Source organism: Henckelia pumila, chromosome 4 (genome assembly GCF_033568475.1).
Source record: "Henckelia pumila isolate YLH828 chromosome 4, ASM3356847v2, whole genome shotgun sequence".
Classification (NCBI taxonomy): domain Eukaryota; kingdom Viridiplantae; phylum Streptophyta; class Magnoliopsida; order Lamiales; family Gesneriaceae; genus Henckelia; species Henckelia pumila.
Genome location: NC_133123.1, coordinates 140,472,072 through 140,488,295, shown reverse-complemented (window position 1 = coordinate 140,488,295; position 16,224 = coordinate 140,472,072). Strand labels below are relative to the sequence as shown.

The 16,224-nt window shown below is 45.9% G+C and overlaps 1 protein-coding gene and 1 pseudogene across 1 annotated transcript; both read right to left on the bottom strand.

The window, feature by feature from the left end:
• Window positions 1-522: 522 nt before the first annotated feature.
• LOC140861903 (uncharacterized) lies at window positions 523-1,102 on the bottom strand (annotated as a pseudogene).
• Window positions 1,103-6,217: 5,115 nt separating this feature from the next.
• On the bottom strand, window positions 6,218-16,219 carry LOC140861902 (uncharacterized). The gene is made up of 3 exons (XM_073264905.1): window positions 15,658-16,219; window positions 7,004-7,533; window positions 6,218-6,892 (listed from the first exon to the last, which is right to left on the bottom strand). The coding sequence occupies exons 1-3, from the start codon at window positions 16,217-16,219 to the stop codon at window positions 6,218-6,220; spliced, it is 1,767 nt and encodes a 588-aa protein (XP_073121006.1).
• Window positions 16,220-16,224: the final 5 nt, after the last annotated feature.

Here is a 16,224-nt window from a genome sequence, read left to right as displayed (position 1 = left end):
ACCTTGGTCAACATTTTTTTTAAAAAAATTGAGCTCCCCAAGTGATATGAATTGCACTAGGGGAGGTCATTTTTTTTAAAAAAAAAGTTAACCAAGGTAAAAAAAAAAAAAAAAATACCACCCCAAAAAGCTTGCATGATTTACAGATTTGGTTCGATTCAGGTGTCTCTGACTCCTCTCTCTAGAAGTGAACTATATGTCTCATGAAGTTAACACGGAAGTCAATCTCGTGAGAGTTTTTCCATTTTAATTAAATAGATATTTCATTCTAGTATCTATTTTCCAAGTAAAATAGACACGAGATTAAATATTTACTAATTTTAAAAGAAGAAAAAAGTATAATTTCGTCAACTAATTTGGTTGGAAAATTTTGAAGTATCTCTCCCGGGAAAAAAAAAATTATATTATTAAAAATCCGAACATGATTAATAATATCAGGTATATTTTGAAGAAAATATTACTTTAATGAAAAGTTAAGGTTTGCTTGGATTAAGGTATTTGGATTTGATAAAAAATTTCAAATCAATAAATTTGAAAATCTGTTGATTTAATCATTTTCTTATTAAATCTCTTGCTTGGATAAACATAAAATAAAAAAATGGATTCATCCTTGCTGATTGAACATGGTAGATACAAGAACTTTAAGCAACAATCAATCATGTCATATCCTCAACACATGTGGCTCATATATCTTCTGCACCAATAATCTGTACAAAAGGGATTTTGGCCATGGTTGTGCCCTCGAACATACTGTTCAACAACCCGAAAACCATGAAGAAGACAAGGGCCACGGCCGCGCCTGATTTGAACTTGAACAAGGACAAATCCCGGCTCCATTCCTTCAACGACGTCTCAACCCGGTCGATTTTCTTGGTTTTGGACGACTTTTTGACGATATTGGAGGAGACCGTAGTGGCGTTGGATGTCTTCATGGTCTCGAGTTCTTGGAAGCTTTGTTGATCGTGGATGAGGGATTTGTAGGAGGAAGTACGGTAGATGAGTAGCCACGAGATGGCTTCCCAAACGAGTACGGTGCAGGCGGAGATCCCACCACCGTGAGGCTGTCGGAGTATCTGAAGCTTGAAGAAAACAACGCCCAGAAGATTTCAAATCACCCGTTGTGGCTTAGGATTTAAATTCGTTGAAGATTAGGTTATAAATCTATTACCCAAATCCATAGATTTGAGATTTCAAAACTATTGGGTCAACCAAACCAAGCAGTTGGAGACTGGAGTGGATTTGAGGGGTGAATTTGAAATCCAAATCAGTATAAATCCACCCATTCAACCAGGGCCTACCTAAGTTTCATGGGAGGGAAAATGGTACAGTGTATTTAAAGAAAAAACTAAAAAAGTTGTTATGATGCTAGGATATAAAAATATTTATATTTTATCTAAAAAAATATATATTGATGCGAACATCATAAAATGAATATTCAGGCGTGGGTTCTTTTTTGAGTTGTTGTTTTTTCTTTCTATTTTTTTCTCATGCATGTTTGTAGTAAGGGGCCTTCCTTTTATACGCATTGACCCGGCCTCTTCCATGATTGCCCAGCATGGCCCAACTGACAACTGTTTTTGTGATGGGATAGTTGTCACGTAGGATTGACCCCCCCGTAATACTAGGAAGAGCCCATACCGAGCCCATACTGTTACACCATGCTGCCTAATGATTTGATTTGCAGTAAGAGTCTGCCACACGTAAAGGAGGTATGAGCTTCTTTTTATATGAAATGACCCAGGGCCCACCGAGTATTACGGGCCCCTGGTTTCTGGATATTTATCCTTGATACCTGAGCCCCTGAAGGAGATCCTAGGTTCCCGATTTAGGAGATGATCCCGGGCCCATCACCCGGGACTTATCGGGATGACGCCGGGCTCCCGTCTTGCAAGCCGACCCCGGGCTCACCGTCCGGGACTATCAGGATAACACCACACCTCCGGCAAATAGTCGGGCTAGAACTTGTTTCGCTGTCCCGAGAGATTAGTATGGCCCTTCCCCGGTGGTCCTGTGCGGTACACTGAGCTCCACGTCAGCCCTAAATGCTTCGTAGTACGCGTTGTCAGAGATCTTGTCAGAGGTCGCTTTAGCTTCCCAAGCACGCTTTGCGCATCTCTTCCGTTCAATTCAAAATAGACGGCTTAGATTGCCCAGACCTTTTATTAATACTCCAGCACTTGTGCTTTCTCTTCACCTCCTCATTGCCTCCCCCCCCCCCCCCCTTGCGCGATTGCCTCTGATTATCCGTCCTTCGCTTCCACTTCCGTCATTCGTCTCCCGCACACTTTCACTTGCCTCGTAATTACGTAAGTATTCTTTTTTCCTTCATGTCTACTGGTACGTCCTCTACCTCTGGGGCGAATGCCAAAGGCTCGCCTAGAGACGAAGAGCCTAGCGGTGACTCGAGCGATGCTCGTTCCGCTTCGGCTCTTCCTTCCCGACCTCGCCTTTCTAGAAAAACTTCCCGCGCAAAACACTCCGTAGCCTCGTCCTCCAATGCGAGGGGAAGAGGAAAAAAGAAAATGCAGAACCCCATCCCCCTTGCCTCCGTTCCGCCAACCCTAGGATGGTTCACCCATCTTCCCAACACCTTATCGCAGGGGGCGGCGGAGGAATTGCGTGACTCAGGAGAAATCCCCCTATCTTATACTTTGTTTCGCCCCTTATCAGGGAGCACACCCGATACCCCTCCGTCGGGTTGTCATACCTTTTTTCGGGATCAAATCCGTAGCGGTCTTCGCTTTCCCATTCCTCCTTTCTACCTGGCAGTTGCCGACTTTTTCCGAGTTCCGGTTAACCAATTTCATCCGAACTCCTTCCGAATTATGGCATCCACCTACATTCTTTTCAAAATGCATAACTTAGTCATCACCCCCCTCATCTTTCACTACTTTTTCTCCTGCCGTTTTAACGAGGGGGCCTTTTCTTTGGCCGCTCGGCAGAATGCTCGCTTCCTTTCCGATATCCCTTCTTCCCTGAAGGGATGGAAAGAAAGGTACTTCTTTATCCGCCCCCGGTCCCCTTCTCTTTTAGGACCGGATTTTTGTCCAGCCTTCTCCCTCAACCTGAACTCCCTGAAAACTATAAGGTTGAGGAGCCCTACGTTCGCAGCCTGGCTTTAGTGGGCAACCAAAACTTCTCTTCCCCTGTCCTTTTAACGCATGAGAATATGATAGCTTACGGGTTGAGTACCCGGGTGGAAGATCCCCTTAACCAGGTGATCGACGCTTATGGTGCTCCGGGAGCTCAACCTGGTAAGTTATGGTTCTCTTCCTGTCGTTTGTTTTGATTTGTTTGTTGCATCCTATCCCTAATATATTGTTTTCTTGTGGCAGATCCGTCGGACGTGATGAGGGAGGAGTTTGCCCAGCGAGCTATAGAAAGGCAGGCTGCCAAGGAGAAAACCAGGGCCTTAGCGGAAAGGCGGAAGAAAGCCAGGGAGGAGGAAAAGAGCCGTGCTGCCTTCTCCGGCCCTCCACGCTTGCCTACCGCTGTATCCCTGCCCCCGATCCAGACTTCTCTCCCCCCTGCTTCTCTCTCACTCCTCCCTGATGGGGCTTTGGCGGACATGGTACCAGCCTCCTCCCATATCTCCTCTCAGCCCAACCCACCTCTATCGGCTGAGGATTTGGAGGATGAAGTTCCGCTTTCCCGGCGAAAGAGGAAGGCTCTCCGGGATCCTGACATGATCATTCTGAGCAACCCGAAGGACGTTACTGCCCCTGTCCCTCCTTCTCCAACTCTCCCGGCTAAGCCCGACAGGTCTCTAGCCTCGAACTGGGACATCCCCTCGGCCAGCATGGAGCACATGGGGTGCGCCTGGGGGAACCGAGTAAATTCCTCTACCTGGAACTCTCGATTTCCCTTATTCCTGATGGGGACCACCTCTTCGAAGGCTGCAGTGGTCCAAAGTTTGCTTTCACTCGAGGAGAGAACATCTCTGTCGGTGCGGGGTGCTACCTCCAAGTTCTCCGAAGGCTTATCTCATGCCTATACGGTGAGTACGGGTCCAGTGTCCTATTTCTTTCCTTGCTTCCTTTGTCTCATCCCACTTTTGTCCTGTAGGGCCTATGCATGCTAGCCAGTGCTCTGGAGGAAACAAACTCTGTCCTCCACCGGGAAAGAGAAAAAACTCATTCTTTCGAGGAGCGCATGGCCCAGCTTCGCCTTAACGCCGCCCGGCTGCAGGGGATGCATGATGCCGAGGTTGGTGCTCTGCGCTCGGCACTGGAGAGTTCCCGGGTGGAAGCTACCCAGGCCCAAGATGAATGGCAAAGAAAGCTGGCTGCCGCCCAAGAGATCCATCTAAAGGCGTCCCAGGCTCTTCAAAACCAACTGAGGGAAGCCCGAGAGGAGACTAACAAGGCTTTGGCCTTATCGGATGCTGCCCGGCGAGAGACGGAGATGCATCAGGCTGTGATAGAGAAGATGCAGGCAGGGTTAATTGCCGCCTGGACAGAGGCGGGCCTGTCTCGCCTACTAGCCGAGGATGCCGACTCCTCTTTGAAGAAGCAGCTGATGACCGAGTCTCAGTAGAAGAAAGCTTTTCTGGCCTCAAAAGATTTCAAGAAGATGGTGATAGACCAATCCTTTGACTTCTTTGCTCAGGGCTTCGACCTATGTTCTGTTCAATACGAAGAGGCCGGGTTAAGTCAAGAAGGGGTCCCGAACATCCATCGAGCTATTGCATCCCTGCCCTCTTTTTCCATGACCGGGGAGGAGACATCTCCTGAAGAAAAGTAAAAACTAGTGCCCGAGGCATGTCCTTATCTCTTGTTTTAATACGTTTCTAGGGATATTTTGCTTTCTTTGTAAAAAACATTGAGTAATAAATATGTTTATTTGATTTTCTTTGGCTTTTTGTCACCTTGCGTATTTGAATTCCCTGTTGAGTATCGGGACGTTGAATTACCCGAGTGTTTAGGTGTCAGGGTGGTGGGTCATCTTTGCATACCGGGTAGATCACCTAGATTCATATGGCTTGTGAATTATCACGGGCCTTTGCATACCTGGGCCCCTGAAATGACCTCGGGCTCACCGTCCGGGCCTATCAGAATAACACCATACCTCCGGCGAGTAGTCGGGCTAGAACCTGTTTCGCTGTCCCGAGAGGCATAGCACTATAAGATAATCCTGAGCCACCGATGATGAGCTGCTTGTTCCATACATGGCCCATGTTGTTACTACAGGCTTTTAAGTACCAGGGTAGTGGAACGCCTGGGTTTATGGTGCCAGGGTTGTGGATCGCCTGGGCTTATGGTGCCAGGGTAGTGGATCACCTGGGCTTTAAGGTGCCATGGGTTTGCCATGGGCTTTAAGTACCAGGGTAGTGGAACACCTGAGTTTATGGTGCCAGGGTAGTGGATCGCCTGTGCTTTAAGGTGCCATGGATTTGCCATGGGCTTTAAGTACCAGGGTAGTGGAACGCCTGGGTTTATGGTGCCAGGGTAGTGGATCGTCTGGGCTTATGGTGCCAGGGTAGTGGAACACCTGGGCTTTAAGGTGCCATGGGTTTGCCATGGGCTTTAAGTATCAGGGTAGTGGAACGCCTGGGTTTATGGTGCCAGGGTAGTGGATCGCCTGGGCTTATGGTGCCAGGGTAGTGGATCACCTGGGCTTTAAGGTGTCATGGGTTTGCCATGGGCTTTAAGTACCAGGATAGTGGAACGCCTGGGTTTATGGTGCCAGGGTAGTGTATCGCCAGGGCTTTAAGGTGCCATGGGTTTGCCATGGACTTTAAGTACCAGGGTAGTGGAACGCCTGGGTTTATGGTGCCAGGGTAGTGGATCGCCTGGGCTTATGGTGCCAGGGTAGTGGATCACCTGGGCTTTAAAGTGCCATGGGTTTGCCATGGGCTTTAAGTACCAGGGTAGTGGAACGCCTGGGTTTATGGTGCCAGGGTAGTGGATCGCCTGGGCTTATGGTGCCAGGGTAGTGGATCACCTGGGCTTTAAGGTGCCATGGGTTTGCCATGGGCTTTAAGTACCAGGGTAGTGGAACGCCTGGGTTTATGGTGTCAGGGTAGTGGATCGCCTGGGCTTTAAGGTGCCATGGGTTTGCCATGGGCTTTAAGTACATTTAAACAAAACACACATTTATTCACATAACAGCATGTAATACATATTACAACAAGTTTGCTTGTTTAAGAGTAATACAACTTGAGATGCAACGTGTTCCAAGGCCGCTTCAGGGTCTTACCTTGACTGTCTTCCAAGTACTAAGCCCCTCTCCCCACCTTCCGAGTAATCTTGTAAGGAACTTCCCACTTTGCTTCTAACTTCTTCACATCCCCTGCAGGGTTAACCTTTTTTAATACAAGATCTCCTATCTGGAATTCTCGAGGCTTGACTCCCCTGTTTAAAGCTTTCATCACCCTTCCCCTATAAGCCTCCATCCTTACAGCCGCCCTTTCTCGCTTCTCCTCTATCAAGTCCAACTCCTGTGCTCGGCTACTGGTTCCTTCCCCTTGATAAGCTTGTATTCGGGGAGAAGATTGCCCAATCTCCACTGGTAACACTGCTTCGGACCCATACACCAAGCCGAAAGGTGTTTCTCCTGTAGCTGTTTTCGGCGTAGTACGATAAGCCCACAACACCCCTGCAATTTCCTCCACCCAATTTTTATCCATGCCATAGAGTCTGGCCTGCAAAGACCGTAATATCGTTCGATTAGTTACTTCCGTCTGTCCATTACTCTGAGGATAAGCCACCGAGGTAAAGGCCTGCTGTATCTTCATCTCAGCACACCAATCCTTCATCTTCCGTCCCTGAAACTGCCTTCCATTATCAGAAACTAATTTCCGAGGAACACCAAACCGACAAACAATATTTTTCCATATGATGTTTAACACAACTTCTTCTGTAATTCTTGCAAGGGGCTCCGCCTCTACCCACTTAGAGAAGTAATCTACCGCAACTAGAAGGAACTTCTTCTACTTGGACCCTAGAGGAAAAGGTCCCACAATATCCAAGCCCCACTGGTCAAATGGGCAGGATGCCCATACTGCTTGCAACTCTGATGCCGGCTTATGAGAAAAATTTCCAAATCTTTGACATCCTTCGCAAACATTGACTACTTGACGGGCATCCTGCTGTAGAGTAGGCCACCAATACCCGGCTAATAGAGTACGCCGGGCTAGGCTCCACATTCCTCCGTGATCCCCACAACATCCTTCATGTATTTCTTGGAGCACATATTTCACCTCCTTCTCCTCCAGGCATCTTAGTAGTGGGCCCTGAAAGGATCTCCGATACAGACTCCCATTTAAAAGGGTAAAATGGGGTATCTGTCTTCTGACCTTTTGGGCTACTGCCCCATCTGAGGGAAGAGTCCCTGTCTGTAAATAGTTAATGAGAGGGGTCATCCAAGATTTCCCCTTTCCTTCCTGCTCTTCTTCCTCTATTGCCAACACCGACCCCACTTGTTGTATCACTTCCCGGCTGTTACCACTACTCCAGGAAGTAGCCATTTTGGCCAGAGCATCTGCCTCAGTATTATGTTCCCGGGGAATATGCTCTATGTTCTGTAGTGACCCTGCATGGAATCACCTACTAACTGGCAACTAATAGCATGCATTAAACTTAATACAGCAAAATACTTAACAGAGTAAAAACGTGCGAAAACATAATCCATAATTTACATATCAGCTTAATAATATAATCCAGGCTTAAATCTGTAGTGATACAACCATATCGAAATTCTTAAAAGTAAACATTATACAGCTAATAAATCGTGCTGTATAAAAACTTTCAAAGCTCCTGCTCCCTAGTCCTGCCTTGAACTACCAGCTCCGTCCATCCTGCGACCTGCCCCATGGAATAGGGTGTCCAAGATAACAACTAGGACGTGAGCGCTACGCCCAGTACATAGACATGAGTAAACATATGTATATAATGCATGCAACATGATGACTGGTACAGGGTCATCTGAAAAGTCATGCTCAGAACCGGCGCCATATGAGTGCTGCCACCGCACGGATCAACCTCTGGGTGCAACCACACTCGTCTAGTACACCAGAGTAGACAGACATAAATGCCCCCGCCGTCGCGGTACTCTCAGTGACAGACTATCGAGTATAGAGCTGAGCGGCTCTATAATCAGGTATAACAAGGTATAGGTTCAACGTGTATATGCACATGACATATGAGTATAGAAAACGGTAAATCATACATCATGCCATATAATAATGCCAAATAAATGCAACATATAAACATGTATACTCGCTGGCAATCTCAGTCAATGTGTACGTACCTCTAGGCTAGTTCAAGTATAATAGATCCTAGGTTCCAAGCCTATATTCAAAAGTTCACCGTATCACTACATAAATTCTATAAGCCTTAACTAAGCTAATAAGTACTCCCAAAACTTAAATAGATTCCCGGACCATACCTTCGTCCGTAGTTAGCCCTTTGGAGTCGCTAGTCCCGGATGACTATAACCACACCTTGGCTATTCCAGAACCTCTATTATAACCGATAGGGCCCTCAAGTGTATATCTCACACTATATAACTGAAGAAGGAAATGCGGGAATTCGTATTTCAAAACTGAAGCAAATGAGCCCTATTTATAGCCAAAATCTCGGCAACGATCGGAACCACCGATCTCGGGATCGAAGCTTCCGATTCCAGCTCATTCTGTGCATGTCCGACACGTCGGGATCGGAACCACCGTTCCGGGATCGGAACTTCCGATCGAACCCCTGATCAACACCTGTCAAAACTCACGGCTGAGTCATCGAGCATTGCTGGCTGGCTGAGATCGGAACCTCCGTTCCTGATCGGAACGTCCGATCTCCGTGCATCCGATCTGCTTCCGAAGTGGTCAGGATCGGAGCTTCCGAACTGGGATCGGAGCTTCCGATCTGGCCCAAAGTCAAAAGCCCAAATTCCTCTTCCGAAGTCCAATAACACTCCAAAATAGATCAATTACCAACCCTTAATCATGTTTAACATATTATTATCTTAAAATGGGTTCCGGGTTACTACATTCTCCCCACCTTTAGATATTTCGTCCGCGAAATAACATCTAAAGATAAATCAAGATAACAATATGAAACAACAAACCATGTCTTATTACAACAACGGTAATTACATCTTATATGGTAATCAAAAATACAAAGCAAACAACTCAGGATATTCTGCTCGCATACGACTCTCAGTTTCCCAAGTTGCTTCTTCAACGCCTCGGCGCTGCCACTGTACCATCACAAGTGGTATAGTCTTGTTCCGAAGAACTTTCTCCTTCCTGTCTAGGATACAGATTGGTCGTTCAACAAAAGACAGATCTGGCTCTAGCTGAATATCAGTAGACTGAATCACATGAGATTCATCAGCTATGTACTGTCGAAGCAACGACACATGAAAAACATTGTGTATACTGGAAAGAGATGGCGGTAAATCCAAACGATAAGAAACATCTCCGATCTTCTCCAGTATCTGGAAAGGCCCAATGTAACGAGGAGACAACTTGCCTTTCACACCAAATCTCATCACCTTCCTGAAAGGTGATACCCGGAGAAATACATATTCACCAGGCTCAAACTGAAGTGGCCTGCGGCGAATATTCGCATAACTGGCTTGTCTATCTTGAGCAACTTTGATCCTATGCTTGATCAAATCTACCTTGTCTACAATTTGCTGCACCAATTCAGGACCCTCGACTTGCCGTTCCCCGACTTCATCCCAGAATAACGGAGTACGACACCGTCGACCATACAATGCCTCGAAAGGTGACATATCAATACTACGATGATAACTGTTATTGTAGGCAAATTCAATCAAAGGTAACTGATCCTGCCAAGATAAGCCAAAGTCCATGACAGAAGAACGTAGCATATCCTCCAGCATACGAATAGTGCGTTCTGACTGCCCGTCAGTCTCCAGATGATACGCCGTGCTCAAACTCAGAGTGGTACCCAACGCCTGCTGAAAACTACCCCAAAAACGTGAAGTAAATCGCGGATCTCTATCACTGACAATACTCACTGAAATCCCATGTAATCACACAATCTCCTGGATATATAAGCGTGCCATGCGATCATAAGAATACTCTCGGTTATAAGGAATGAAATGTGCTGATTTCGTCAAACGGTCAACAACGACCCAGATAGCATCACACTGACGTGATGTCATAGGTAAGTGGGTGACAAAATCCATAGTTACGTGCTCCCACTTTCATTCGGGAATCTCAAGATTCTGCAGTAATCCACCTGGTCGTCGATGTTCAGCCTTGACCTGTTGACAAACCAAACATCTCGAAACAAATTGATACACACTTCGCTTCATCCCCTTCCACCAGAATCTAGTTCGCAAGTCCTTATACATTTTCATACTTCCAGGATGAACTGATAATCGAATCCTGTGAGCTTGAGATAGAATATCATTCCTGAGCTCCGCAACATTAGGTACAACCACTCTATTGGATAGGCACAATAAACCATCTGCCTGAAAATGGAATCCAGATGTATTAACTCCATTGGCTAGACGTGCTAATCGCTGAGTCTTAACATCAGATATCTGAGCATCTCTAATCCGAGAATACAATGCTGGCTCAGATAGAATAGTATACAAACGAATCTCATTCCTTCCTTTCTTGTGCTTGAGCGTAAAACTTAATGAACAACACTCTTGAATCATATGAGATATTTTATTAGTCTGAAGTGCAGACAGTCTCACCTGCCGACTCAAGGCATCAGCAGTAAGATTAGCAGAACCTGGATGATATTTGATTTCACAATCATAATCCTTCAGGAGATCCATCCAGCGTCTCTGTCGCATATTCAACTCTGCCTGAGTGAATAAATACTTCAAACTCTTGTGATCCGTAAATATCTCAAATTTCTCGCCATAAAGATAATGTCTCCAAATCTTGAGCGCAAATACAATGGCGGCTAACTCGAGATCATGCACTGGATAATTACTCTCATGCAACTTCAACTGTCGAGAAGCATAGGCAATAACATGTCCATGCTGTGTCAAAACACATCCTAACCCCTGACCAGAGGCATCAGTATAGACAACATAACCTCCTGATCCAGAAGGTAGAGCTAGCACAGGTGCAATAGTAAGACGTCTACGCAGCTCGTGAAATGACTCCTCACAATCCGAGGACCAAATGAAGGCAACATCTTTCCGTGTAAGCTGAGTCAAAGGCCTGGCCAACTGTGAAAAATTCTCGATGAACCGACGGTAATATCCCGCTAGACCCAAGAAACTACGAATCTCAGCAACCGTCGTCGGACGAGACCAGTTCAGCACTGCCTCTATCTTACTAGGATCAACAGATATCCCTTCACTTGAAATCACATGACCGAGAAATACTACCCGATCAAGCCAGAATTCACACTTGCTTAATTTCGCATATAGCTGCTTATCTCGTAACGTCTGTAGAACAATCCTCAAATGCTGTGCATGCTCATCCTTGTCATGAGAATAAACAAGAATATCATCTATAAAGACGATGACAAATCTATCCAGATAATCTCGAAATATCTGATTCATCAGATTCATAAAGACTGCCGGTGCATTCGTCAAACCGAATGGCATCACCAGAAACTCATAATGCCCGTATCTGGTCCTGAAAGCAGTCGTAGATATATCTGAGTCTCGTACCCGCATCTGATGGTATCCATATCTCAGATCTATCTTAGAATAAACAGAAGTACCCTGTAGTTGATCGAACAGATCATCAATCCGCGGCAAAGGATACTTATTCTTGATGGTGACACGATTCAACTGCCTGTAATCAATACATAATCGCATCGATCCATCCTTCTTTTTGACAAACAAAACAGGTGCTCCCCACGGAGAAACACTCGGATGAATATATCCCTTATCAAGCAGATCCTGTAACTGCTGTTTCAATTCCCTCATCTCTGACGGTGCCAGACGATAAGGTGCTCGGGATATAGGCGTAGTTCCTGGTACTAGATCAATACCAAATTCAACCTCTCGAACCGGAGGAAAACCAGGAATCTCATCAGGGAATACGTCAGGAAACTCGCTGACAACCGGTAGCTGATCAATACCCGTACTACTCATGGACATATCAACTGCATAGATGAGGTAGCCCTCCCCACCTGACTCCAAGACATGACATGCCTTCAGAGCCGAAACAAGTGGCATCGGAGGTCGCGCACCCTCACCATAAAAGTACCAACTATCACCCTCAACGGGATGAAACTGTACCAGACGCTGATAACAATCCACAGTAGCGTGATACAAAGTCAGCATATCTATTCCCAAGATACAGTCAAAATCCGTCATCGCTAATATCATCAAATTAGCCGATAACACATTACCCTCAAACTCCAGAAGGCAACCCATCACTAGACACTTAGTTACTATCTCTTGCTCCAACGGAGTAGATACAACTAAATCCATATCTAATGATACATAAGGTAATCTATGTCTCTTAACGAAGCGACTAGAAATAAAGGAATGCGATGCTCCAGTATCAATTAATACAAGTGCAGGAATACCACATAACAAGAAGTTACCTGCTAACATACGATCGCTTCCCTCAGTAGCCTGCTCCTGAGACAGAGCAAACACCTGCCCTTGAGTCTGGGGACGATAACCAGAAGAACTCTGTGGTGCTGGCTGCTGACGTGGAAAAATAGAAGCTTGAGATCCAACCTGGGATCCCGATCCACTAGCAGAACCCATACGCTGAGGACAATCTCTCCGCAGATGTCCCTGCTGACCACAAATATAACACGCCCCAGTAGCTCTCCGACATGAAGCTGCAGGATGCTTCCCTCCACAGTGACTACAAAACTCCTCCTTCTTCTTCTTCTTCTTCCCAAAATGGAATATACCTTGTGAACCACGAGATCCAGATGAAGTAGTAGGAGTAGAAGAAGACGTAGGTCCAGATTGCACAACAGATTGAGCTCGAGGCTCAAAAGATCCACTACACTGTGCTGTCATCATCAACTGTGCCCGCCTGTTGCTGGTCTTCACAAGACGGAAACGGTTCACCAAAGTCTCATAAGATACTGGGTCATCACAGACAACAACCTGTGAGTAGATATCTTGGTTCAGACCTTGTAGAAAAAGATCATACTTCGATGCATCACTCTCATTAATATGAGGACTGAAAGGTAGCATATCAAAAAATCGTTGCTGATATTGATCAATAGTCATTTATCCTTGCCTCAGAGTAAGCAACTTTATCGATCGTGCTTGGCGAACAGGTGGAGAAAAATACAGTTTCTGGAACTGCTCACAGAAATCTCCTCAAGTCACCTGTCCTCTCTCAGTACGTGCCTGATCAGCTTTGGCTACAAAACTCCTCCTTCTTCTTCTTCTTCTTCCCAAAGCGGAACATACCTCGTGAACCACGAGATCCAGATGAAGTAGTAGGAGTAGAAGAAGACGTAGGTACAGATGGCACAACAGATTGAGCTCGAGGCTCAACAAATCCACTAGGCTGTGCTGGCATCATCAACTGTCCACGCCTGTTGCTGGTCTCCACAAGACGGCAACGATTCACCAAAGTCTCATAAGACACCGGGTCATCACAGACGACAACCTGAGAGTAGATATCTTGGTTCAGGCCTTGTAGAAAGATATCATATTTCGACGCATCACTCTCATTGATATGAGGACTGAAAGGTAGCAGATCAAAAAATCGCTGTTGATACTGATCAATAGTCATTGATCCTTGCCTCAAAGTAAGCAACTCCATAGATCGTGCTTGGCGAACAGCCGGAGGAAAATATAATTTCTGAAACTCCCGACAGAAATCCCCCCAAGTCACCTGTCCTCTCTCAGTACGTGCCTGAGCAACCTTGGCATCCCACCAAAAACGTGCTCTATCCTCTAGAACGAATTCTAGAACTTCCAATTTCTGCTCCTCAGTACACTCGAAAGCTCGGAACGTGCTCTCAAGTTTAGACATCCAGCTTCTAGCTTGTTCAGGATTCTCGCCTCCCACTAAGGGTTTCGGTCCTACCTGCATAAACTTATTAATAGAGTAGCGACATCTACCCTCATGAGAACGATGTTGATCATCCTGATGATGATGGCGACGATGATGATGACCACCTCCCTGGCCAACACTACCATGACTCTCGTCAGCCATATCCTGAAAAGAATTGCACATTAAAATCCCAAATGCGCAAGAATTACTCAAGACTAAACTAAATCCCAAGTACTAATCCCAAAATCTATGCATACTCTGATACCAAAAATGTAGTGACCCTGCATGGAATCACCTACTAACTGGCAACTAATAGCATGCATTAAACTTAATACAGCAAAATACTTAACAGAGTAAAAACGTGCGGAAACATAATCCATAATTTACATATCAGCTTAATAATATAATCCAGGCTTAAATCTGTAGTGATACAACCATATCGAAATTCTTAAAAGTAAACATTATACAGCTAATAAATCGTGCTGTATAAAAACTTTCAAAGCTCCTGCTCCCTAGTCCTGCCTTGAACTACCAGCTCCGTCCATCCTGCGACCTGCCCCATGGAATAGGGTGTCCAAGATAACAACTAGGACGTGAGCGCTACGTCCAGTACATAGACATGAGTAAACATATGTATATAATGCATGCAACATGATGACTGGTACAGGGTCATCTGAAAAGTCATGCTCAGAACCGGCGCCATATGAGTGCTGCCACCGCACGGATCAACCTCTGGGTGCAACCACACTCGTCTAGTACACCAGAGTAGACAGACATAAATGCCCCCGCCGTCGCGGTACTCTCAGTGACAGACTATCGAGTATAGAGCTGAGCGGCTCTATAATCAGGTATAACAAGGTATAGGTTCAACGTGTATATGCACATGACATATGAGTATAGAAAACGGTAAATCATACATCATGCCATATAATAATGCCAAATAAATGCAACATATAAACATGTATACTCGCTGGCAATCTCAGTCAATGTGTACGTACCTCTAGGCTAGTTCAAGTATAATAGATCCTAGGTTCCAAGCCTATATTCAAAAGTTCACCGTATCACTACATAAATTCTATAAGCCTTAACTAAGCTAATAAGTACTCCCAAAACTTAAATAGATTCCCGGACCATACCTTCGTCCGTAGTTAGCCCTTTGGAGTCGCTAGTCCCGGATGACTATAACCACACCTTGGCTATTCCAGAACCTCTATTATAACCGATAGGGCCCTCAAGTGTATATCTCACACTATATAACTGAAGAAGGAAATGCGGGAATTCGTATTTCAAAACTGAAGCAAATGAGCCCTATTTATAGCCAAAATATCGGCAACGATCGGAACCACCGATCTCGGGATCGGAGCTTCCGATTCCAGCTCATTCTGTGCATGTCCGACATGTCGGGATCGGAACCACCGTTCCGGGATCGGAACTTCCGATCGAACCCCTGATCAACACCTGTCAAAACTCACGGCTGAGTCATCGAGCATTGCTGGCTGGATGAGATCGGAACCTCCGTTCCTGATCGGAACGTCCGATCTCCGTGCATCCGATCTGCTTCCGAAGTGGTCAGGATCGGAGCTTCCGAACTGGGATCGGAGCTTTCGATCTGGCCCAAAGTCAAAAGCCCAAATTCCTCTTCCGAAGTCCAATAACACTCCAAAATAGATCAATTACCAACCCTTAATCATGTTTAACATATTATTATCTTAAAATGGGTTCCGGGTTACTACATGTTCCAACTGGAGAAATCACTTCCCTGCTTCTTGACCAGTTCCATGTACTCTCGCAACCTTTCTTCCTTAACACTGAACACTCCTGTAATTGCTGCACTACCAGCTGGGAATCGGAGTAAATAATTACATGCTCCGCTCCCGCTTCTCGAGCCAACTTTAAACCCGTCGCGACTGCCTCGTACTCTGCCTCATTGTTGGACTTGAAAGTGTGCAACCTCATGGCTATCCGGGTTTTCTCCTGCGTGGGAGAGATCAGAACCACACCTACCCCACTTCCTTCCGAGCTGCTAGCCCCGTCCATAAACACCCTCCATACTTCTTCCTGGCCGAAAGTAAGAATCTCTGTCAAGAAATCGGACAGAGCCTGCGCCTTGATAGCAACCCGGGGTTGATATTCGATGTCATACTCCCCTAGCTCCACCGCCCATTTGACCAGTCTACCCGAAGTATCTGGATGAGTCATCACCCGGCCTAGCAAACTGTTAGTTAAGACCGCGATTGGGTGAGACAGGAAGTACGGTCTAAGCTTCCGGGCTGTAAGGATGAGTGCAAGAGCCATCTTTT